This window comes from Lemur catta, chromosome 8 (genome assembly GCF_020740605.2).
Source record: "Lemur catta isolate mLemCat1 chromosome 8, mLemCat1.pri, whole genome shotgun sequence".
Taxonomy (NCBI): Eukaryota; Metazoa; Chordata; class Mammalia; order Primates; family Lemuridae; genus Lemur; species Lemur catta.
In genome coordinates, this window is record NC_059135.1 from 49,702,653 (window position 1) to 49,727,725 (window position 25,073).

General features: G+C 33.6%; 1 protein-coding gene across 2 annotated transcripts in view; it reads right to left on the reverse strand.

Annotated features, from left to right (window-relative positions):
- The window catches only part of AGPS (alkylglycerone phosphate synthase), a 118,921-nt gene that overhangs the window by 75,242 nt on the left and 18,606 nt on the right, over positions 1-25,073 (reverse strand). For both annotated transcript variants that reach the window (XM_045559353.1, XM_045559351.1), the window contains exons 4-9: positions 24,599-24,719; positions 24,428-24,502; positions 19,680-19,751; positions 18,025-18,104; positions 13,402-13,482; positions 3,479-3,604 (exon numbers count right to left, since the gene is read on the reverse strand). In XM_045559353.1, coding sequence (XP_045415309.1) covers positions 3,479-3,604; positions 13,402-13,482; positions 18,025-18,104; positions 19,680-19,751; positions 24,428-24,502; positions 24,599-24,719 — 555 coding nt within the window. The remainder of the gene's footprint in view (positions 1-3,478; positions 3,605-13,401; positions 13,483-18,024; positions 18,105-19,679; positions 19,752-24,427; positions 24,503-24,598; positions 24,720-25,073) is intronic.

The following is a 25,073-nucleotide window of genomic DNA, read 5'->3' on the forward strand; positions in this document are numbered from 1 at the left end:
ATTCTTGCCTTATCTCTACTTTCAGCCCCATTTAGTATAAAAGAGTAAAAAGAATTAAATATTAATTATGATCAGGTCAAATGCTGGGATGAAGAGGAAGAAGCAATGATTGAGTTAAAGAGGAGAGTGATGTATGATACATCATATAAGTGAGAAATTAAGTATATATTGCGGGAGGAGGATCACTTTAAAAAACAGATCCTGGAATCTGAATCATAAATGGTTAGGTAAAAATCCAACATACTTTTAGAATGGACTTTTGACAGATAAATAACAAGTACATTTGTTATTGAGGGAAATGAGCAAAGGACATCAATAAGCAATTCACAAAATAAGAAATAAAAATTGCCAATGAGGATATTAAAAAAGTTTACATTCACTACCAATTAAAGAAATACAAAATTAAAAGAAAAATATAAAGGTCCAGTAATACACAAAGATTCTCATAGTGCTTGTGGGAATGTCAACTGGTACAAAATTTTTATAGGGTAATTTGGCTGTAAGAATCCAAAGACTTAAAATGTATAAATTTCTTGATCCAACCACTAGTAGCTTATCCAAAGACAATGATTAAAGATGTATGCCAAAAAAAAATTACAAAAGAGGGTTTTTTCTCTTTGTTTTTGTAATTTTGAATTCCAGAATAATTTAAATGTTCATTAAGAGGGAATCAGTTTAATAAACCATGAATTACCAATAAAAGAATTATATAAACTCTGCAAACCCATATTCATTTACATTTTAATATGCTGATTACCGATTTTAAAGAGCAGATTAAACACATTTTAAAACTAGATATGTTTACAGTATGCCCGGAAAAGGGGTCTAGAAAGATAAATATGAGGACATTAAAAGTGTTAGAAATGATTATATGTATTTAATATATATAGCATACATTTTTTATACTTCTGTAATGAGAATGTATTATTTTTAAAATAATAAGTTGCTAATTGTTTAAATTATCTGTATCACAGTTATAATTTTAAAAGCAGCATTTTTTTCAGGAAATCTTTAAAAGTTAAATGTCCATTAGATCATATTTTATTTCCTTTTGTGAAGATTCAGAATTTTTAGTTTGATTTTGTCACTACAGATTTCAATTTTTTTCCTTCTAAGTGCTTCATAACTGAAAAATATAGCAAGGTACTTTTCATAGTAGCAGTGGATTACTGCTAATAGTGATGAGCTTCAGCTCTATAACGCCAGCATAAGAAAGTATAAACAGAAATGCTCAGGAAATCCTGTAGTGAAGAGATATTTGATAAATTAAGAAATATTTGAGCTGGACTATAGTTGGGATTCCCTTAAAATAAACTTGAAAATAAATGGGGACTAGAATTTAAGATGAAAAGTTAATCCCATTGTATATAGAAAGCGCTCAAGATTTCTAAATCTTCAGACCTTTAGACATTAAAAATTTAAACTATCTTCAACATTTTTCTAACAGTGAAAAAAGATGAGCATAATTACTTAGTATCAAATATGCACTAATATTAAATATATTAACACGTTCTTAGTTTACTTTCTTCATGAGTTCTAACATATATAAAAGAATAACAATTTTAGTAGTTTTCATAAAAACAATGTAAATTAAGACAGTTTCAGAGGACATATACTGCAGAGAAATTTAAGTTAAGAATAAAATATGCCAAGTAATTATTAATGAAAATAAGTACACTAGGGTACACACTTATAATTTGCGTCCCTTAACACACTGATGGCCACACTAGAAAAAAAAATTTTTTCCCTGGGGCCACAGTGTTTTATTAAAACAAAACAATACTTTCTAATTTGTTATTTTTTATTGTCTTCTGTTCGTGACTTATATGCAACACAATCCACGTTTTTAAAATTAAATTGTCAATATTAATTTTAACAATAAGAACATCAACAAGTAAGATTTTCACAAACCAACTGCAGGGTTTTACTTCACGAGGCCAGGGCTCAAAACTAGCCTAAGTTAAACACAACTCACATGGCAGTCAATGTGTTAAATATCTTTAAAATGATTAAATCATATACTTCAGCAGGACTAAATGTAACAGTTTATTAGTTATTTGCCTAACTCTGTTAAAGTTCTTAATAATACAATAGCAAAAAGATCAAATTTTCTACCCTAAAATGGAATTTAGGTTATTTTAAATGCAAAAAGAAAAATGTGTTTTTCTAAATGTCCTCAATAAAAGAAAATAAACAGGATAATGTAAACATTTTAAAAGTGTTCACAATATATACAAAAGTTTTAAATTACTGGGTGTTAACTATAACAAATACTTCATTAAAGATATGATATTCCTATCAACAAAGAAATTGATGAAAATGTTGAAACTTTAGGTTTGAAAAGCAAAGCTAAACAGCTCTAAGAATAATGTTAGGAACATCTGTTTAACAGTCTCATAAATTAAAGTTCTTTTAAACTGTTATCAAAGTATTGAAGATCAGAGGACCAACATTTATGAAGCACCTACTACACACCATTTTATGTCCTTTACTCCTTATAATAATTCTATGGAGTGAATATCATTATCTAAGAGGAAACCAAAATTTAGAAAGGTGATCCAATTTGTACAAAGTCACACAACTAATTATTGGAAAAGCAACAAATGGAACAAATGATACCTAATTCCTAACTAGGGTGCTCATACTTACAATATTGTCACACTAACTCCCAGCAAAGTGGTACCAGATTAGTTAAAACAGAATGGTGTGCACAAAACACTGCAGGTCATACCACTACTTATTAGAACGATTTGAATCAGGCTCCTTAATTCTATATAGAAAAAAATACTTTAAGGACAATATAAAATCTCCTAAGGCAACACAGTGGCAATAATGAAATCACCTAAATAAATGGACTAAAATCTGGGTAGAGTTGAAGACTGAGTTTCCATAAGGCTTGTAAAATAATATTTGTATACTGTCATCCTCGGTATTGCACGGGCTTGTTCCAGGGACCCCAAGGATACCAAAATCCATGGATACTCAAGTTCCTTATATAAAATAACATAGTATTTGTATATAACCTATGCATATCCTTTCATATACTTTAAATCCTTTCTAGATTACTTATAATACCTAATACAATGTAAATGCTATATAAATAGTTGTTATACTTTATTTTTCGTATTTTTTTATTGTTGTTTATTGTTTTTTTTTAATTCAAATATTTTTGAGCCACAGTTGGTTCAATCCGCAGATGCAGAACCAGCAGATATGGAGGGCTGACTATATTTTATAAGTTAGATGAAACATCTATAATGCTTAAATAGTCACTTGGAAAGGGTGTCCTTAAATAATGACCACAGTTGTGTCTTTTAATTACTTCTACTATACATATTCCACATTATTATAATCTTTTAAAAAAGTATACTTATGATGATGTCTACCATCCAACTCTTAATTTTTAAAGGCTTTTAGTCACTTTATTATAATCTCTACATACTAATCAATTATTATATAATAACTAGAAAAAATTTACCAGGTCCTCGATATTGCCATAGATATTCTTCTTCATGCCTGATGCCCGAGTAGATACCCATCCTCCCACAGTGCTAAATTCCAGGGAATCTGGTTCATGACCTGTACAATAACCACTTTCTTTAAGCTGAAAAACAAAAATGTAACATGTTACCAGTGAAAATGGTCCCATTTCACACAGCACTCAACACATTAATTCCTCCCACTTTAAAATTTCCATATGTCATTGATACTTGAATTTATTAAAACCTTTATAGCAAAAGATATACTTTATCATACTAGTCCTAAAAAAATTTGTTTAAGCTTTTGCCTAGCGGAAAACTTTACAAAACTGAAAAATGTGAGCCAAAAGACAGTTGCATTTTCCACAGGTTCACTAGACAATCTTACTCCTTATATCCTTTCGTTTTAAAGCAAGCTGTCCCTCATCACTTTTTTTTCTACAAAGAGACAATTTAAATACTCATGGAGATCAGATTATGCTTAAATAACTGCCAACTTCATCTAAACACATTCAATAAATAAAGCACTTAATCTCTTGTCCTCTCTACCCTAATATAATATGCAGCAGGCCTGCAGAAAATCTGAGTAAATTGCCTGTACTTAATTCTCTCAGGGAGTCATGTGTTTTAATACACAGCCATCTGGCTAGGTTTCCTACATGTAATACCGTCATTTATTTGTGATGCAGATCATGCATTCCTGTACATTAAATAGTCACTTGTTTCTCATTTTTCTAGATTAGCTTGGCTTTGCCATCTGCACAGCACCTGAGGTTGAATGGATACTCTTTACTGTAACAACACCAAAGCCATTCCACTGAAATCATTTTAAAGACTCAGCCATCTCCTGTCAAATGGTACAGACAACACCATCTGCATACCCACTGTCTACTGCACTCAAGCCCATCAATCTGTGTTGACCATTTTGATAGTCATCCAGTTAAGCAACTGTTCTACTTTTCAAGTAAGCTATGCAGAAGTGTAGAATATGTCAGCTATGTTTGTACCGTGTATTTAAATATGGTATAAAAGTTGTAATCCAAAATTTGAAATGTTAATTTGCTTGCAAATTATTTATCTTTTTTAATTCTGCTGCTAGGAAAACAATATTTGAAAAGACATCAGTTGTTATATAATGAGATATTTTTCACTAAATACAGGGTGCCCCCAAAGCCTCCATGCAAAGGAAAAATTTTGTAAAATTTTGTAATGAATATTTTGTAAATAAAGGTACATTTAGCTACAATTTCCCATTTTACCTATGCATGGCAACTTTTGGGACACCTTGTATTCAATGTATTTATTTAAGATGTTAATAACCACCCACAAATAAGCAGCTTAAATACATGGCTGCGCAGGCTAAAATGATTATCAGGCTGTTACATTATATTCATTCCTTTACTCCATCCCCAAACAAAATTATATGAATTATTATTTTCTCTCAAAACACTACCATTACTCAATTTTATAAAATTAAGAAAAGGCATTCATGGAGCTCTAAAATGTAGTAGGCACTGAACAGGGAATTCTTACATGTTTAAATGACAAAACAAACGTTCACATTACCTCCACCTTACCTCCACAGAAGTAGATCATTCAGTACACGTTTAAACTATTTCTATCAGCATATCCAATGTTAGGTATGCTATTAATATGTCTCTTATGTCTATCTAATAGGCTACGTCATTACTTCTCCAATTACAAGTAGTTACTGTGTGCCAGTAATTGTGCAAAGCAATGAAGATAAAGATACAAAAAAAAAGATAGTCCCTATGCTGAGGGAGCTCTACTTAGCACACCAATTTAAATCTCTTTCTTTGTCAAAAATCTTACTAACTTCCTACTAAATAAGTGAAGTAAGTGTAATGGTTAAAACCTGGGTTTGAAACTTGTCATTTACCCTAGCTAGAAAATATACATACCATAGTATGCCAATTTAGTAAGAAACAATTGTTGACACACAGTAAGTACTTAATAAATGGTATCTGAGACCATACACATTCAATTACTTCTTCCTTTCAAAGTCTATGTCTCTGTTACTGCCATTAGGTGCTAAGAAAAATATGCTGAAGAAAAGTCCAAAGATTTACTCATGTACTTAACCAAATATTCTTTTTTAATAAAATAAGCTCTCTGCTCCATGCTACACTAGATAAAAATAACAACTATGTTCATTAATCACTTACCACGTGCCATGAAGCTCTGTGGGAATAGGAACTTTATCTTACTGACTTGTGTCCCCATTCAATACTGAAACAACAAATATTCACTGACTATGTGCTGAGTTTCAGATACATCACTAAGAAAAACACATTCTAAATTGTGGCACTTGTATTATAGAGAGACAGCAAAGGGAACTGAAATTAACAAGAAATTAAATTATACAGAATAATTAGAAGTGCAATGGAAAGAACAAAAAGTAGAGCAGAAACTTCCACCTCTACACAAACTTGAGTAAAAAGAACTACATTTGCTTCCCACCTAAAAAGACCAAAAAATCGGAAAATAGAAACAAAAGTTTTCAAACACTGAACATGCAGTAACAAAAGACAATAATCCCTAAAAGGAAGCAAACAAAGGAGGTGAGCATTATATTTGACCCTAGCTTAGCACTGCAGGAAAAGAGAATCCAGGCAGAACTTGGCAAACACTGAGTTGAGCTTCAGCTACAAGCTGTCGCCAAAAAAGACATCTAGAGTTCACAGGACAAAATAAGGAAGAGGAGAGAGGAGCACAGAGAGAGATGCCTGAATATCTGCAGAGGGTCCCTCTCAGGTCTTCAGTTGAGTACGGAAAAGCCCATGCAAGTGAGTAAAATACCCAAGACCAGAGAAGGAAATAATTCAAAAGAATTAGAGAAGAGTGACATCACTCACACAGGGCCAGAAACAGCACCTATGCCCACCAACCCGACGGGTAAAACTCTTAATTCAGAGAATTAGGTAGAATACCCAAGAAGGTCATATATCAATAATGAGCAATAATTAGCCGCAGACTGAAAAAAAGCGAAGGATCATAAAAGCAAGAACTAAAGGATCAAACTGTTTCCAAATAAGTGCATCCCAGAAAAAAGCTCAAGAATATTTTTAGAATTAAAAAACATTCAAGACACAAGACAAAATTCATAATGGCTGGCATCTAATCAAAAATTACCAAGCATACAAGGAAGAAGGAAAACACAACCCATAATGAAGAAAATAATTATTATGAGGTGAATAATCAAAACCAACCCAGAACTAACACAGATGTTAGAATTATCTCACAAGAACATTAAACAGTCATTACAACTATATTCCATATGTTCAAAAAGTTAAGTAGAGACACAGAAGATATAAAAAGACCCAAATCAAACATTTGGAGATGAAAAATATAATGTCTGAGATTAAAAAAAAACTTTCCCAGCACTTTGGGAGGCTGAGGTAAGAGGATCACTTGAAGCTGGGAGTTTGAGACTAGCCTTGGCAACATAGAGAGACCCCAAACCAGCAAAAAATAAAATAAATTAGCTGGGGGCAATGGCACATGTCTGTAGTCCTAGCTACTGGGGAGACTGAGGCAGGAGGATCCCTTGAGCTCAGGAGTTTGAGGCTGCAGTGAGCTATGATTGCACCACTGCACTCTAGCTTGGGCAACAGAGTGAGACCCTTGCTCTTAAAAATTAAAAAAAAATTAAAAAAACAAAATACGGCCGGGAACAGTGGCTCATTGGCACTCTGGTAGGCCGAGATGGGAGGATTGCTGGAGCTCAGGAGTTCGAGACAAGCTTGAGCAAAAAAAGCAAGACTGGTGGCATGCCTGTAGTCCCAGCTACTCAGGAGGCTGAGACAGGAGAGTCGCTTAAGCCCAGGAGTTTGACGTTGCAGTGAGCTATGATGACACCATTGCACTCTGGCTGCGGCACAGAGCGAGACTCTGTCTCAAAAAATAAAAAAAATAAGTAAATAAAATAAAAGAAAGAACAAATGATAGGCTGCTTATAAGAACGGCATTTTAAATATAAAGATACAAACTAGTTAAAAGTAAAAGAACAGACTGGGCATGGTGGCTCACGCTTGAAGTCCCAGATACTCAGAAGGTTGAAGCAGGAAGATCACATAAGCCCAGGAGTTCAAGGCTGCAGTAAACATTGTGCCACTGCGCTCCAGCCTGATTGACAGAGAGAGACCATGTCTCTTTAAAAAAAAAAAGTAACAGAATGCAAAAAGGAAAAAGACGTACCATGCTAATAATAATCAAAAGAAAACTGCAATGGCTATTTTAATATCAGACAAAGGAGATTTCAGACCAAAGAATGTTATCAGGAATAAAGGAGGTCATTTCATAATGACAAAAGTGTCAACTAATCAAGACAACGTACCAATCCTGAACATTTATTCCCCTAATAACAGAACTTTAAAATACACAAGGCAAAAACTAATAGAACTGCGAGAAGAAATAGATCTGCAGTTGTTGTTGGAGGTTTTAATATCCCTCTCTCAATAACTGATGGAACAAGTAGACAGAAAATAAGAAAAAATATAGAAGACTTGAATCAATTTAAATCACTATAAATCAATTTGACCTAATAGACATTTACAGACTACTCCACCAAACAGCAGCAGAAGACACATTCTTTGCAAATGCAGATAAAACATTTAAAAAACAGATCATACTATGGGCCATAAAACAAGTATCAAATTTGAAAGAATTCAAATCATATAAAGTACATTTTCTGAATACAATGGAATGTAGAAATCAATAATAAAAAAGAGTCTGGAAAAATCACCAAATAATTGGAAACTAAATAACATACCTATAAGTAACTCCTGGATCAAAGAAAGAAAATCAAAAGTAGAAAATATTTGAAACTAATGAAAATGAATTGATATATCAAAATTTATAGGATGTCACCAAAGTAGTAGTTAGGGAGAAATTTATAGCACTAGAAGCCTATATTAGAAAATAAAACAGACCTCAAGTACATTACCACCTCAACTTCCACCAAAAGGCATATTTTTTCACAAATCCAACATCCATTCCTAATAAAAACTCTCTATAAACTAACATATGAAAGGGACTTCTTCATCTTGATAATGGGCATCTACAAAAAACATCTATATTTAACATATACTTAACAGTAAAGGACTGTACACATTTCTCCTAAATGAGGAGCAAGACAAGGATGTCCACTCCCATTTATTTTCAACATTATGTTAAAGGTTCTGGCCAGCAGAGTCAGGTGAAGAAAAGAAAAGGCATGCAGATAAAGAAAAGGAAGAAAAGAAAAGAAAGAAAACAAAGAAAAGAAAAAAAGAAGGAAAGAAAGAAAGGGAAGGAAGGGAAGGAAGGAAAGACAGGGAGGAAAGGAAAGGAAAGGAAAGGAAAGGAAAGGAAAGGAAAGGAAAGGAAAGGAAAGGAAAGGAAAGGAAAGGAAAGGAAAGGAAAGGAAAGGAAAGGAAAGGAAAGGAAAGGAAAGGAAAGGAAAGGAAAGGAAATGAAGAAGGAAAAGAAAAGAAAAGGAAAGAAAAGAAAGAAAGAAAACTTTTTATTCACAAACAACATGACCATCTATGGAAAAAATCCAATGGGATCTACAAAAAAGCATGTAGAACTAATAGTGAATCTAGCAAGGTTGCAGGATATAAGATCAATATACAAAACTCAATTGTATTTCTATATACTAATAAAGAAAACTTTTTAAATACCACTTACAAAAGCATCAAAAAGTATGTAATATTTACAGACCAATCTCATTTAAAAAAAAAGACAGACCTGTACACAGATAACCAAGACACTGCTAGAGACCTAAAAAACCTAAAGATATACCATGTTAATAGGTCAAGTCAGAAAAATCAATATCATTAAGATGTGAGTTTTTCCAAATTAATAAACAGAGTCAATGCAATCTCAATCAAAATCCCAAAAGGCATTTTGGGGGGTTAAATATTAATACACTGGACTTCATAAAAATTAAAAACATCTGCTCTTTAAGACACTGAAAAACCAGCCTGAGCAAGAGCGGAGACTCCTTCTCTACTAAAAAAAAAAAAAAAATACAAAGAAATGATCTGGACAGCTAAAAATATACATAGAAAAAAATTAGCCAGGCATGATAGCGCATGCCTGTGGTCCCAGCTACTCAGGAGGCTGAGGCAGAAGGATTGCTTGAGCCCAGGAGTTTGAGGTTGCTGCGAGCTAGGCTGATGCCACGGCACTCTAGCCCGGCAACGGAGCAAGACTCTGTCTCAAAAAATAAATAAATAAATAAATAAATAACACTGAAAAGAATGCAAAGCCACAGACAGAAAGAAAATATTTGCAAAGCATGTATCTGAGAAAGGACTTACGTCCAGAATATATGAAGAACTTTCAAACTTAAAAAGAAAACAACCTAATTTTAAAATTGGGCAAACAATTTAAACAGAACTTCACCAGTGAAGATATATGGATGGTAAATAAGCATGTGAAAAGATGTTAAGCATCAGTAGTCATTAGAGAAATGCAAATTAAAACTATAATGCGGTATTACTGTGTACCTACTGGAATGCCTAATATTAAAAATTAAAAAGACTAATTGGTAAGATTATGGAGAAACTGGAACTCATATATGGTACTAGTGGGAATATAAAATGATATAATCACTATAGGAAAAACTTTGGTAGTTTTTCAAAATAGGTGAACATATTAGGTAAAAAGTAAAATAAGAGATAAACCACTTTGATCTATTTATTCCATTTCTAGATACTCACCCAAGGGAAATGAAAGTATATGTCTATACAAGGACTTACATATGAATGTACACAGCAGCTTTATTTGTAATTGCCCCAAACTGGAAATAATCCAAGTGTTCATCAACAGGTGAATAGAAGGACAAACAGTGGTACATCTACACAATGGAATACTACTGAGCAATAAAAAGAAATGAACTATTGACAAATGCAACAATATGGATGAATATAAAAATAATTATGCTTAGTGAACAAAGCCAGACCCCTCCTCATTAAAAAAAAAAGGGTACATACTGTGTGATTCCACTTCAATAAAACTGTAGGAAATTTAAACAAATCTACAGCGACAAAAAGCAGATCAGTAATTAGCGGGGGTTAGGTAAGAGGTTGTGCCTGGGAGTGGGCATGGATTATAAAGACACAAGAGGAAACTTTTGGGGTTGGCGGACATGTTCATTATCTTGATTATGATGAAGGTTTATGATTATATTCATATGTAAAAACTTATCAAATTGTACACATTAAATGAGTACAATTTATTAGATGACGATTAAACCTCAATGAAACTATTATAAAGCAAAAAAACCAAAAATATATAAGTCCAAAGATTTTGGCTCAAGCTGCCCAAAGAATTGAATTTCCATCAACTGAGAATGAGAAGCCTATAAAATATGCAAATTTTGGAGGCAAGACTGCAAATATTCCTTCCAAAAATTCAGTTTTTAAAATGTTAAGTTTGAAATGTCTACTAGATATCCAAGTGGAGATACCAACCAGGCCAGTGAATATATAATTCTATAGTTCAGAAAAGAAGTCTGAGATGATGATATAAATTTGGGAGTCTTCAGCATATAAAAGGAATATTTAAAGTTAGCTGTGCCTGAATGAAGCAGATAGGGCTCAGCAAAAGTGGAATGAATCAAAGTTCTAAGTACTTTACATTACTAACTCATTTCATCCTAACAAAAGCCTTATGAAGTAGGAATTTTTATCCCCATTTTATAGATAAAGAAACAGAGGCATAAAGGTTAATAACTTGCCCGAGGTCACACAGCCAGCACCTATATTTGAGGTTTACAACAAGAGCTGATAGCTATTAGAAACAAAGAAAGATAATATGAAGTTATTAGTGATGTTGTCCCTAGGCAGAAAACAACATTAGAGTCACACATAATAAAGTAGCCAAAGATATAATAAACCTAAAGAAATTCTCCAAATCCATAATTGACATATTAGTGACTCCCCGTAAATTTTACACATATTAATATCAATGCAATTTATAGGTTAAAGAGATTAAAATCTGTGCCACCCAACTACTGTATTTGTGTCATTTTAAAACTTCTAGAAGGAAAAAGCAGAATGTTTTAAGCTGGTTATCTCAGCTGAAGTAGAAACTGAAGGACACAGAAGTTTAATGAGAAAGAACTTGAACTATTAATAGAATCAAAACAGCTGTAGAAAACATTAATATAGTATAGCTTGCTGGAGGCAAAAAAGAAAGTTCTATATTGGCATTTAGGGAAATGACCAGTAGATACAATATCAGAAGTTCCTAGTCTAGGAAAATGTCATTTAAGTTTCAAGGAAATATATTCCTTGAATTTTAATTCTAACCTTTAAAAAAAAGAAAACTTGGGAAGGTTAAAATACTATATCAAATGCTATAATAAAGATATAAAATTGGTGACATAAAAGGCCATTCTTTGTTATAAAAATAATTGCTGTGTAATTAATGCCTCATTTAGGTAAAATGGAATACAAGATTTTTTAGTGGTTTTTCATTAAATACTATTATTCTACCCACTGAAGTTCATTATAAACTATAATAATTAACAAATCTGCTTATCTTGACTTACATAAAACTTTGACTTATTGAAGATCTTTAATACTGCCTCAACAAACAGGTTCAATTTTATTCCAGTTCTCTGCATCTTACTGTATTAAATAAAAAATAAAGATAATATTACAGTTTAATAATTTTTTCGAAGCCTGCCATCCAAAATTGGTCACAAGTAGACCAACTTCAATCAACGTTTTAAGAAAGAAGGAAAAAGACAATGAAAATAAGATCAACAATTATGTCACATCTCTATTTCTTGCTAAGAGGAGTCTTCCTAACCCAAGCTGAACAAAGTGGTCAGTATATCACCAACAAATTGGACTTTCTAATTTTTGTTTACAAAAGCTGAGTTACAGTCATCTTGATCATGTTTGACTAAGTTGAAGGAACCAATTTATTTTCACAATTACTAGCTTACAATCCATGAAGGAAACCTAAAATTTTCCAAAAATTCATTAGGATCCCCAAAAAAGTACCATAAGGACTCCAAGGATTTCACTAACTCACAGATGAACAGTTGTCAATGAAATTATGCATTGAAAAGTTCAATGAATAGCAGATACCAACATCTACCCAGCTGATGCAATTTGTCATCAAGATCCCAGAATTCTATGTTCAATTTGTTCCATTTTGCTCCATTCCTATTACCTTATTTCCAGGTCACTTTCAGCTCTTACCTAAATTATTGTTGTAGTCTCTTAACCTACCCTTACAAGGCCCATCCATTCTCCACACAGTAGCCATAACAATCTAAGTACAAAGGTTAAGTTCAAACTTCTATTAGGGACTTTACAGGGCCCTTTATGATCTGACCTCTTCATATTTTCCTGGCTCGATCCTTTACCACTACTATAAACACTCCTACCCAATATACAAACACCAAGAATGTGTATTCACTTCAGCCATATTCACCTATCTACCGTGCCCCAAAAGCAACAACTACCTTGAAAGCCTCTGCACATGCTCCTTCCTCTAAGGAGATGGGATTGTTCTCCCCAACCCATCTCCTTTGTTGCTAACTCAGACTCATCCTGAAGTCTCATTTTAAATGCCATGTCCTCTGTGATACCTTCTTTGTCCAACTCCTTGCCTACCCCATTTGATGACCCATTCATTATACCCTGCATTTAGCCTCCACATAGCAATTCTCACTCTAAATCACCGTCTAGTTATCTAACTTTCTGTCCTAACATAAGCCACCCAGGGGTAGAGGATGGTGTCTTATTCACTACCATGGGCTTAGCAACTTGCTCAATGCCTAACCCACAATGGAAACTGAACAAATTCATTGAGTGAATGAATGTATTGTGAAAAGCATTTCATTCAGAGAGGGGACACAGCAGTTTTAAAAACCTTAATTAAAGAAATAACATACCTGTCTTTCCAACTCTTGTCCTGTTATGCCAGCCTCTACATGAGCTGTCAGATTATTCTCATCAACCCAGAGGATTCGATTCTGTTACAAAGGAAGAAAGAAGTCTGAGCTTCATGAACTACTGATATTTTCTCAGGAAATATAACTTACTAATTCAAAGCAACAAGTGACAAGTTAGTAATTAAGCAAGTAGGGTTTCCCCTAACCACTCACATTGGAAACCAGCTCCACTTATTCCTGACTATACAACATGACAGACAAAGTAAGAAAGGCAGTATATTATGCAGGGGTTGGTTTAAAACATAGACATTGTAGGGCATGGCATGGTGGCTCACACCTGTAATCCTAGCACTTTGGGAGGTTGAGGTGGGAGGACTGCTTGAGCCCAGGAGTTGGAGACTAGCCTGGGAAACATAGTGACACCCTATCTCTACAAAAAATTTTAAAGATTAGGTGGGTGTGGTGGTGTGTACCTGTAGTCCCAGCTACTTGGAAGGCTGAGAGAGGAGGATCGTGTAAGCCTAGGAGTTTGAGGTAGCACTGAGCTATGATGATGCCACTGCACTGTATCGCAGGCAACAGAGTGAGATCATGTCTCATAAATAAAAAAATAAAACACAGACTCTGTCTTTATTCAGATATTATTAATAATTTGAATTAAACTTCATCTCTTACCTTAGGCAAATTATTTAACTATCTAAGCTTATTGTTTCCTCATTTGTAAAATGTGAATAGAAATAATACATACTCACAGGGTTACTATAAGGATTAAATGAGATACTGCATGTAAGAAACTTAGCATACAGAGGTCCTGAAATTCTGTATATACTGTCTGCACTATTGTTAAGATAGCAATCACATCTAATTTAACAATATCAGAAAACGACCATGAAATTAGAAAAAAAACACGTGCAAAGACATTTGAAAATAGCAAATGCCATCCCTGCTTTATTTTCAATCCAGAATAAGACCAGGGACCTCATGTAGAAAATAAAGCACATCCCTGCCTCATGCTCAAAAGAAGAAACTGAATATCATCTGGCTCAATTTACCATATATATGACTGCCAATAAAAAACTGTTTTTTAATATTCTTATTTGACCTAACTTTTATGTATACATGAATCTCCATGAATTACTTCTACTGTTAAAAGCGGACTTCTTTCCCCTTCTACTTGACTGAGCAATCAGATAATATACAGAATCTTCTTCTGGATCCCAGGGAAGCTTTCTTCGTACTTTGATATGTTCAATTTCATGGCAATAACTAATGCAGATAAGTCTAGCTAATAAAAAGGAAAGAACACAACAGACAATACAAAAATAGCATTCATTGCCTAAATTCCAAATTTAAACACATATAAATAACCGCACTCTTTAATTCATAGGATTATGATAAATATGAAACGAGATGATGTATGTGAATGTATTTTTTTATTTCGTTATATAAAACTCATACTCTCACTATAAGACAATAGTAATTTCAATATAATTATGGTATAATCAGACTTTTGGTACTATGGTAGGTAAACAAAAGAATGCATTATTAAACTATAGAGTGTAAAGACAAAAAATGTATTAATCTGATATCTCATATTATAATAATTTATATATATCTTCCCCCCCAACAGACTGACTCTTAAGGCAATTATGTACTCATGTTACACATATACTTTGTACCTATCAAGGGTTCAAACATATTTGTTGGTAGAAAAAAGAAATTAAAGGAAGCAAGGAACAAAACTATCTTTTTTTTTTTTTTTTTTTTGAGACAGAGTCTCACTTTGTTGCCCGGGCTAGAGTGAGCGCCGTGGTGTCAGCCTAGCTCACAGCAACCTCAAACTCCTGGGCTTAAGCAATCCTACTGCCTCAGCCTCCCGAGTAGCTGGGACTACAGGCATGTGCCACCATGCCTGGCTAATTTTTGCTATATATATATTTTTAGTTGTCCAGATAATTTATTTCTATTTTTTTAGTAGAGACGGGGTCTCGCTCAGGCTGGTCTCGAACTCTTGACCTCGAGCGATCCACCCGTCTCGGCCTCCCAGAGGGCTAGGATTATAGGCGTGAGCCACCGTGCCCGGCCAACAAAACCATCTTTATGAGCACTCACAGAAAAACCTAAAGAAAATGTATAGGCTGACCTTTTACATCTAGTACATACAAACCAACCCAAGTTAACAATAAGACAAAAACAAAAATTTTAAGGCCAACAGGCCTTCGTATTACCATATATATTTAGGTAGAAAACTGAGAATCTAATTCCCATCATATTTTCTACACATTATATCAGAAGTATACTGTACAAAATTATGCAGACATGACTTCAATGCAAATTACAGTTATAAGTATCCCTCAACCATCATAATATTTCAGATAGTTCACGGTTAAAGGCAGTAAATATACAAGGTTTCTCTGCAAAACAAATGGTTGGAAGCCTGACATTTAAAATTCTGCCACAGAATTTTAAGCATCTGCTCAGTGTCAAGACTTTTTCTTATATTATCTCATTTAATCTGCACAATAACCTTCTGCAGTAAGTATTACTGTCCGTATTTTATATATTCAGTAACAGATTTAGTGGTAAATTTGCACATAGTAAGGTAAAGAGCCAGAAATCCAAACATATTCCAGAATAGGCTATTCCTAAACTGTCTTCTAAGGAAATTACCTTTTCTTGAACTCTAGGATAAAGAAAAAGGTTGATGGGGAACCCTAAAGTAAAGTAACCAGGCAGTTACCATCTGAATTTGCTAATCAATTTTAGCATCACTAAAAGTGGGATGATCAGCTATTATGCATCTCCCCTCTTCATGTTAATGTGGCATAAAAAAAAAAAAGCCCATCACCATCCACTTTTTTTAAAGTGTTCTTCTTTTTTTAAAAAAAAAAGCCACATCTGTATGCCTGAATCTAACTAGGCTATATATCTAACTTCAGTTTAGAGGACATACAGTGCTTAGAGGAAGAGTTAAATGACACCAAGAAGAAGCAACAAACAAATTCAAAACATGACATTCTATACTACAAATAACCTAGTTTCTTCAAAGATCAGTAGATCAGTAACATTGACAAAAAAAAAAAGGAGAAACAGGAGGCTTTAAGATAAAGTGAGATGTAACAGAAATAACAAAAAGCTAGTATGAGCCTTGTCTGGATCCCCATTTGAACAAATGCACTGTAAAATAAAGACAGTTTTGAGAATGAAAATTTGATGTGTACTGAATATTAAAGTAACATAAGGAATTACTTTTGATTTTGCCAGGAATGATAATATTATAGTAGTTATGTGAGAAAATGTCCTTTGTTAGGCCGGGCACGGTGGCTCATGCCTGTAATCCTAGCACTCTGGGAGGCCGAGGAGGGTGGATCGCTCAAGGTCAGGAGTTCGAGACCAGCCTGAGCAAGAGTGAGACCCCCGTCTCTACTAAAAATAGATAGAAATTATCTGGCCAACTAAAAATATATATAGAAAAAATTAGCCAGGGATGGTGGCGCATGCCTGTAGTCCCAGCTACTCAGGAGGCTGAGGTAGGAGGATTGCTTAAGCTCAGGAGTTTGAGGTTGCTGTGAGCTAGGCTGATGCCACGGCACTCACTCTAGCCCGAGCAACAGAGCGAGACTTTGTCTCAAAAAAAAAAAAAAAGAAAGAAAGAAAATGTCCTTTGTTAAAGAGAGAGAAATATTTAGGTACAAAGTAGCATATCAATATTTGCTTTAAAAATACTAGAGAAAAAAAACAAAGATAAAGCAGGTATGACAAAATATTAATATTTAATCTAGAGAATGGGCATACTCTTTTACTTTGGTGTTTGGAAAACTTTTAAATTAAAAAGTTAAAAATTTTTTATTTTAATGAAAGAATATGTAACCACGAATATTGCTGACTATGTGAAGATAAAGTTCATACCCAAATTAAAACCTTAGCATGACAGAACATCCAACCCTTAGACCACAATGAGCCAAAACTTCAGAATGTAATACTATCATCAAAATTAGTTAGCTCTTCTATTCATCCCCAATCAAAAATGTAACAGCATTAGTGTAAATTTGAGAGACAGGTTAAGTTTTGGTGATTCAAATTAACCTTAACTAATATTATCCATTCTGTTTTTTAATAACACAAAGCAGGTCATCTGGTGGGTCAATATTCTAATCCATGCTCCTCAAAGTATCAATTTCATATGCCAATTTAGTAAAATAGGATCAAGATACATGCCTAAGAGTAAAAGTGAACTCAGCTTTTGGAGACCTGAGGACAGGAGTAAGATATGATGAGATACATTTAATTTGAGACTAGCCTGAGCAAAAGCAAGACCCCCATCCCTACTAAAAACAGAAAAATTAGTCAGGCGTCATGGTCCATGCCTATAGTCCCAGCTACTCGGGAGGCTGAAGCAAGGAGGATCACTTGAGTCCAGGAGTTTGATGTTGCAGTGAGCTATGATGATGTCACTGCATTCTACACATGGCAACAGCGAGACTTTGTCTCAAAAAAAAAAAAAAAAAAAAACATTTAAAACAAAACGGACAACAGATCTTTTTAATGATAACTAAGGTGGAGCCACAAAAACAATGTTTTAAACAGAAGCTATTTTCAAATACATCTTAAATTATCACATACCATTTGTGAGGTGTCCAAAGAAATAATTGTTCTTGTCTCATCTGCAGGACACATCAGGCCATACGAAACACTTGTTCCTCCTGCCAAAATAGGAAAAAACAATTTTATGTTTAAATATTTTTTAAGCTACATTTCTAGGGCAAAAACCCTAATATAGAGTACACAGATAGGCCCAGTAGGAAAGTGATACCTATTACTACTTTGCAAAATACAATTTGCAAATACTACCACACTAAAAGCAAACTCACCTTTATTTTATGCTGCATGCCAAAATGAAGCAATATTATGGAACTGAAAGCAATGAGATACGGCTCCATCCCCTGGACATGGCACACTCAAGTGAAGGCCCTAGCAATTTGTGGAACTCCAAAAACATGATTAGAAAAGTTCTAAGCTAATGATTAATGTGGAGAGGTAGCTTAAAAGAAAAAAGACCCATCCTACACAACCATTACCTCCTTTCTACCATAATTATGAGATTCATTTATCATTTAAAATAGTATCTTATATTCTTGTACAAAAAGGCTTTAATAGAATAGAAACAAGTTTAAAATGTCTAGATTATAAAATATTTAAAAACAAATTTATGTGTTCTTTGGTGAAAAAGTGTTTTTATATAGAATAAAAAATACATACAAATATTTAAACAATATACTGCTGTTTTCTCTTAACATTTACTGTTAAAGAAAAAAATGCTTTCTTGATACCATTAAAGAATAATATGATGTTCTCAGTTATTAACCAGATCAAAATCACCATATATCAGAATAAATTCTCAATTGGTACTTCCATACATTTTGCATAGAAGGAAACATGTGGCAGTCACCTTCCACAAGAAGCATAAGGGGTGTTAATCTATAAAGGTTCGGCTTAATTTTACAATGTGAGATCATAAACTGTCAGTTAAGAACATGATGCCTGTGATCAGTAACCACTATTTCCTTGCCACAGTCCTTTGAAATCAGAAAAATATTTCAAATAAGTGGCATTGTATACTTTATTTGCATGAATTCAACAAAAAGCATCAGCTGAAGAGGGAATCTGGAGCTTCTAAAAAATTGTTGGTGTGTGTTTCATTAATAAATTGATTCCATTAATACCAATTTGGTTGGTGAAGATAATTTCCTTTGGCTTGTGTAAGTTGTTAAAAACAATGCAGTTAGTAAAGATCAAAAGATATCAAATTCATCTTAAAATAGAAAACAATGTTAGTTTTCTATATTAAAAGATATTATTGACTTGGTCATCATTGTACTGGTTGATCTTTTAATCTGCATAGTGTTCTATGTTTACTCTGCTTCTTAAAGGTTTATATTAAGTGCATTTATATTTACCTTTTGAAAAATAAAATTCTTTCCATAAACATTCAGGTTAGAAAGTAATTACTAAAGCAGGAACATTTTCTTATTTGGGCATTAAATCACAATTTCACCTTGGATCCAATAGGAAAAAGCCATAAACTAAGGGTACACCACATCTCAGTATATATAGACCTTCTTAGAACACAAATGAGCACCATAAACCAATTTGAGAATGACCACATCATAATTAGAATAATGTTTGCTTTCAGTGGGATGACACAAATTTTTAAAATACAAATATTTTAAACAGAACAAATTCATATCATACTAAAATTCAAAAGGCATAATACCTACCACCAATTGGTATGATACAAAGGTTATATTTGCACGCTAGATTCACAATCTTAACTACATCATCATGACATGCTGTTGAAAAAAGGGAAAATAAATTAATCACAGCAGCATGAATAAAATCTGGTTATCCCTGCAAAGTATGAATTATGAAGTTCTTTAGCATCTCAACTTTTTCTTTAGTTACTCACTCATTGACCCATTAAATAGCTGTATTAAAAGACTTTATTTTTTTAACTTTCATTTTGAAATAATTTCAGACTTTAAAAAAGTTGCAAAAATAGTCCAAAAATTTTCCTTCAGCCCGTATTTCTGAATATTAACATCTTATAAAACTATAGTCCAATTATCAAAACCAAGCAATTAACATTGCTACAATACAAGTAACTAATGATCAGATCTTATTCAAATTTTGCCAATTATCACACTAAGGTCCTCTGTGTCAGACTAGAATCAAATCCAGGATGACACACTGCATTTCATTGTCATGTCTCCTTAGTCTTCTTTAAAGACAGGCATGTCCTTAATCTATCTTTGACTTTCATGACCATGATACTTTTGAACAACACTGGTCAGTTATCTCATAAAATGTCCTTCAGTTTGGGTTTGTATATGTTTCCCCATGATTAAATTCAGACTCCACATTTTGGAAGGAATTCCACAGAAGTGATATCATGCCTTTCCCAGTGCATTATACCTGAAGGCACACTGATGCAGACATCTCATTTCTGGTAATGTTAACTTTCATCATTTGGTTAGGTAGTGCCTGCTAGGTTTCCCACCATAAGAATAGTATATTTCCTGTTGAAATTATTAAGTGTACTGCAGGGAGATACTTAGACTACATAAATATCATGTTTCTCATCATACTTTCACCCACTAATTTTAGCACCACTGATGATTCTTTATTCTTTTTTTTTTAACAAATGTTTAAAATAATACACAAAGTATACTGCACATAAATTCCTTTCTATTGTACAGAATTAAAAGGTTCTATTTATCAGCATAAAAGTTACATAAGTAACAAAAACCTGCCTTTGGAAGATTTTAAATGCCAAGAAAGAAGTGCTAAGACAGAACTTGACTGGCAATAGAACATTAGTGGAGGTTGTTAAGGAGGGGAACAAAATGGCAAAGAGATTATTTTAGAAAAATCAATCTCCTGATAGAATATGGAAGGACATAAAGGAGAGAGAGTTGAGGCAAGGAACTATGCAAAAAGCCAGTATTAGTTGCTAAGAGTCTGAAAGGAAAATAAGGATGATAAGGAAAATAGACAAATGAATATCCACTTATGAAAGCAAAAATGCTGTTCTATAAAAGTTGTAATTATCATTTCTCTGGTTTGCTTAAAGCTAAGAATAAATGTCCGTGTTCTTCCATTTTTAATGAAAATCCATTTCCAAATTTTCAGATTAAGTTTATAAAGCTTAGTATCTGTGGTAAAATTTTTTACTAAATGGAATACTAGTTAATTAATAATTAATAAAATGCCCAAAGATATCTAATTAGGAACTTTTAACAAGGCAAAACTACCTTCTAGGAATGTTACCTACTCAAAAGGCTTACTTGACCACGTTATCTGAAACAGCAATCTCCTATCTACCCTTTTCCACTCTACCTTCTTATATGCTTTATTTTTCTTTATACCACTTATCACTACCCATTATGTTATATATTTTGTTTATCATTAGTTTCCCTGACCCCCAATTAATTGTATGGGACCTGAGAACAAGGATTTTTGTTTTACTCACTGCTTATCCTCAAGCATCTAGAACAGTATCTAGCCTGTATTTTCTCAGGCCTGAAGTTGTGGTATTTAGGCTGCTGAAAATAATGTATAAATATTTAATACTGAGGCCAGGCATGGTGGCTCACACCTGTAATCCTAGCACTCTAGGAGGCCAAGGCAGGAGGATCGATCACTTGAGGTCAGGAGTTCGAGACCAGCCAGAGCAAGAGTGAGATCCCGTCTCTACTAAAAATAGAAAAATTGGCTGGGCATGGTGACACACGCCTGTAATCCCAGCTACTCAGGAGGCTGATGCAGGAGAAGAGCCCACGAGCCTAAGTTTGCTGTGAGTGAGGTTAATGCCACGGCACTCTAGTCCAGGTGACAGAGCAAGACTCCATCTCAAAAAAAAAAAAAGAATTTAATACTAAATTTAATAAGTAAATTTCTTAAATATCTTATTGCTAATGGAAATTCTAAGTTTTACAAGCATACTTACCACTGACAATAAGCGTTATATGAGTGACTATTTGCCCAAACTAAATGAAAGGTAGATCTATCCATACTGTGTAAAGGCACAATGGTAACAAATTCTGTTTCTCCAAATCAGGTAAGTTGTATATATTATAAGTCCTTACTCTTAGACAAGTTCTAAAAATCCCATTAACGCAACATATAGAATTCAGAGTCAGATTAAAGTCATACTTAAAGACAACTACAGTATTTATGGAATATCACATTGCCTCAAATTTCCACATTGTCTCAAAACTTGCCCTCATGCAAAGAAAAACCTGAACTTTATCACCAATAGGAAATTTCCATTAAAGTTTGAAAAAAGGCCTCAGTGAACCAATAACTTGTTGGTAAACAAACTATTTCCAAGAAATCCTTAAACTAGAAGGTTCAATAGAATTAAATTATAAACATGATTCAACCAGGAATATACCATTCATACAGATTCTTGAAGTATGGAACAAGATGGCAAAGAGATCATTTTAGAAAAATTAACCTCTCAAAAGTATATGAGAGGCTTGAAAAAACAAGAAAATTGAGGCATGAAAACCTTTAAGGCTACTGCAAAACCTCAGTATGTACTGATAAGGGACTGAATTGGAAACTGGGATGGAAAAAAAAATCGAAGAGGAAAGGTATAAGGGAACCAACCAAATAGGAAGGATTCCACAAAACAAAGAAATTCCTGTTCAATAACTGACTAACTCCGTTTCCTAAATCTGGGTTTTTAAGAATATTTGGGGGCCAGGCATGGTAGCTCATGCCTATAATCCCAGCACGTTGGGAGGCTGAGATGGGAGGATGGTTTGAGGCCAAGAATTCAAGACGAGCCTGAGTAACATAGTGAAGATTCTGTCTCTAAAAAAAATAGAAAAATTAGCGAAGTGTAGTAGCATGTGCCTTTAGTTCCAGTTACTTGGGAGGCTGAGGCAGGAGGATTGCTTGAGCCCAGGAGTTTAAGGTTTTACAGTGAGCTATCATGATGCCACCACAGTCTAGCCTGAGCAACAGACTGAGACCTTGTCCAAAAAAAAAACAATACTTGGACTTCTTAAAGCAAGACACATACTCCCACTATGGTATTCTTTCAGTTTTGTTTTGTTTTGTTTTTAAAGACTGGTTTATGTTACCCAGGCTGAACTCAAAATCCCCTGGGTTCAAGCGATCCCCCCACCTCAGCCTCTGGAGTAGCTGAGACTACAGGTAAACGCCACCATGCCCAGCTCTCAGTATTTTAATATTCAAACACACGAAGAAAATATCTAGGAGGTACACTTGAAAGTTTTTCTCAAGATATACCTTGTAGAAAATGAAAATTGTTAAATTTTGCTTTTGTGTTTTTCAATAAAAAATGGAATGAACCTTCCCCAAAACCTTACTAGAGAAGTAGTCTAAAGCTACAAAAATGCAGGCAGGCAAAACAAAAATATTTCTTTTATTTGAGGATATCTTTTTCCTTTCCTCAGGAACAGCCAAATTTCTACAGTAAACTAACAGAGACAGAAGACTTATTTCATAACTATTCCAAATGCACAGAAGAATATACATCACAAGTATCAGAAACATAATTTCATCTCTGCCACATATGCTCTTCGATTTTCCTTCTGTGTATCTCACCTCCCTCCTGCTCCATATTAAAGTATAATTTTTCCCTCAGATAGTCCCTGTAAAGTAGAAGGAGCTCATCTAAGAACTGAGGGTCCATGAATGAGCCAATTTTTTGAAAAATAAAATACTCCATATACTCTGAAGATGATCTGACAAGAAAAAAAATCAGAAAATCAATGGAAGTTTTTAAAAACACAACAGTGGACAGCAAGAAATAATATACGTATCCTGCTTGAAAGTGTCTTCTAAAAGAGATGAGTTAAAAAAGAAACCATATATATAAATATAGTGCCTAATCCTCACCAAGAGCAAAATAACAGGAAGTTCATCCATCCTCCATCCCAAGCCAAACCTAAATAATTAATTTCTCAAAATTTAATTACTCATTTCAAAGACAGTATGCATATACAGAATATATAAGTTTTAGGGAGTGTAGCTCAGGGGTAGAGCATTTGACTGCAGAATATATAAGTTTTAATCAACTTGTTTCACCATTAGACCATGCTTTTTAGCCCACAAGCTGATGTCAACATATTACTGTTGTTAGCTTATGTTAATCAATTATGTTAATAGTTTCTACATACCTAAATATATCATTGATTAATACTAATTTCACTAACCTTCCAAATTAACCAGAAAAATATTTTCCCATTGACCTCCAATATGATTATTTACATTTAAAATGAAGACTATCATCAACAACAAAATGAACCATTAAATACAATAGTTCATGACAGTCAGGTAAAGAAAGAACTTCCTGGCCTTCAGTAAACTCTCTTAAAAATACAAATATTTATATTTTTTACAACTCATGGGTTAAAAAGTACATATTTCCAGTAGTGAATTCACTTAAGATTTAATAATACTAAATTAATAATGCAAAGAGAGAAAAACTTACTTGGCCATACAACTATATCAGGAATTCGCTCAAACATTCCTTCCCTGAGCAAAAATATCTCATGAAGACAATGACCTGTTTTGTGGTTTAAAAAAGAAAAATGCAAAAACATCTTAAATTATAGAAAATTTTTAAATTAAAAATAAATAGTGTTAATATAAAGTAGCTTACCATGAGCTCTAAATACTCGATCGTCTGCTTCTTGTGAATATGAAATATTAGTTTCTTTAAGGTCATGAAGAAAATCTTCATTTATAATAGAAGGAGGTGTATCACTAGGATTTAAGGATGCCTAGAAAATAAAATGGGCTTCTTTGACTTATTTTTAAACAATAAATTTTGAATACCTCTCTTAGGGAGAATAACAACTTTTTTTTTCATCTAAAATAAGACAGAAGCAGAGGAAAATATCAAGTAATGCATACAGAAACCAACTTTGTGACAGTAACAAATAACAAACGGTTAGGCCAGGTGCGGTGGCTCACGCCTGTAATCCTAGCACTCTGGAAGGTCAAGGCGGGCGGATCGTTTGAGCTCAGGAGTTCGAGACCAGCCTGAGCAAGAGTGAGACCCCAGCTCTACTAAAAAAAAATAGAAAGAAATTAGCTGGACAACTAAAAATATATAGAAACAATTGGCCAGGCAT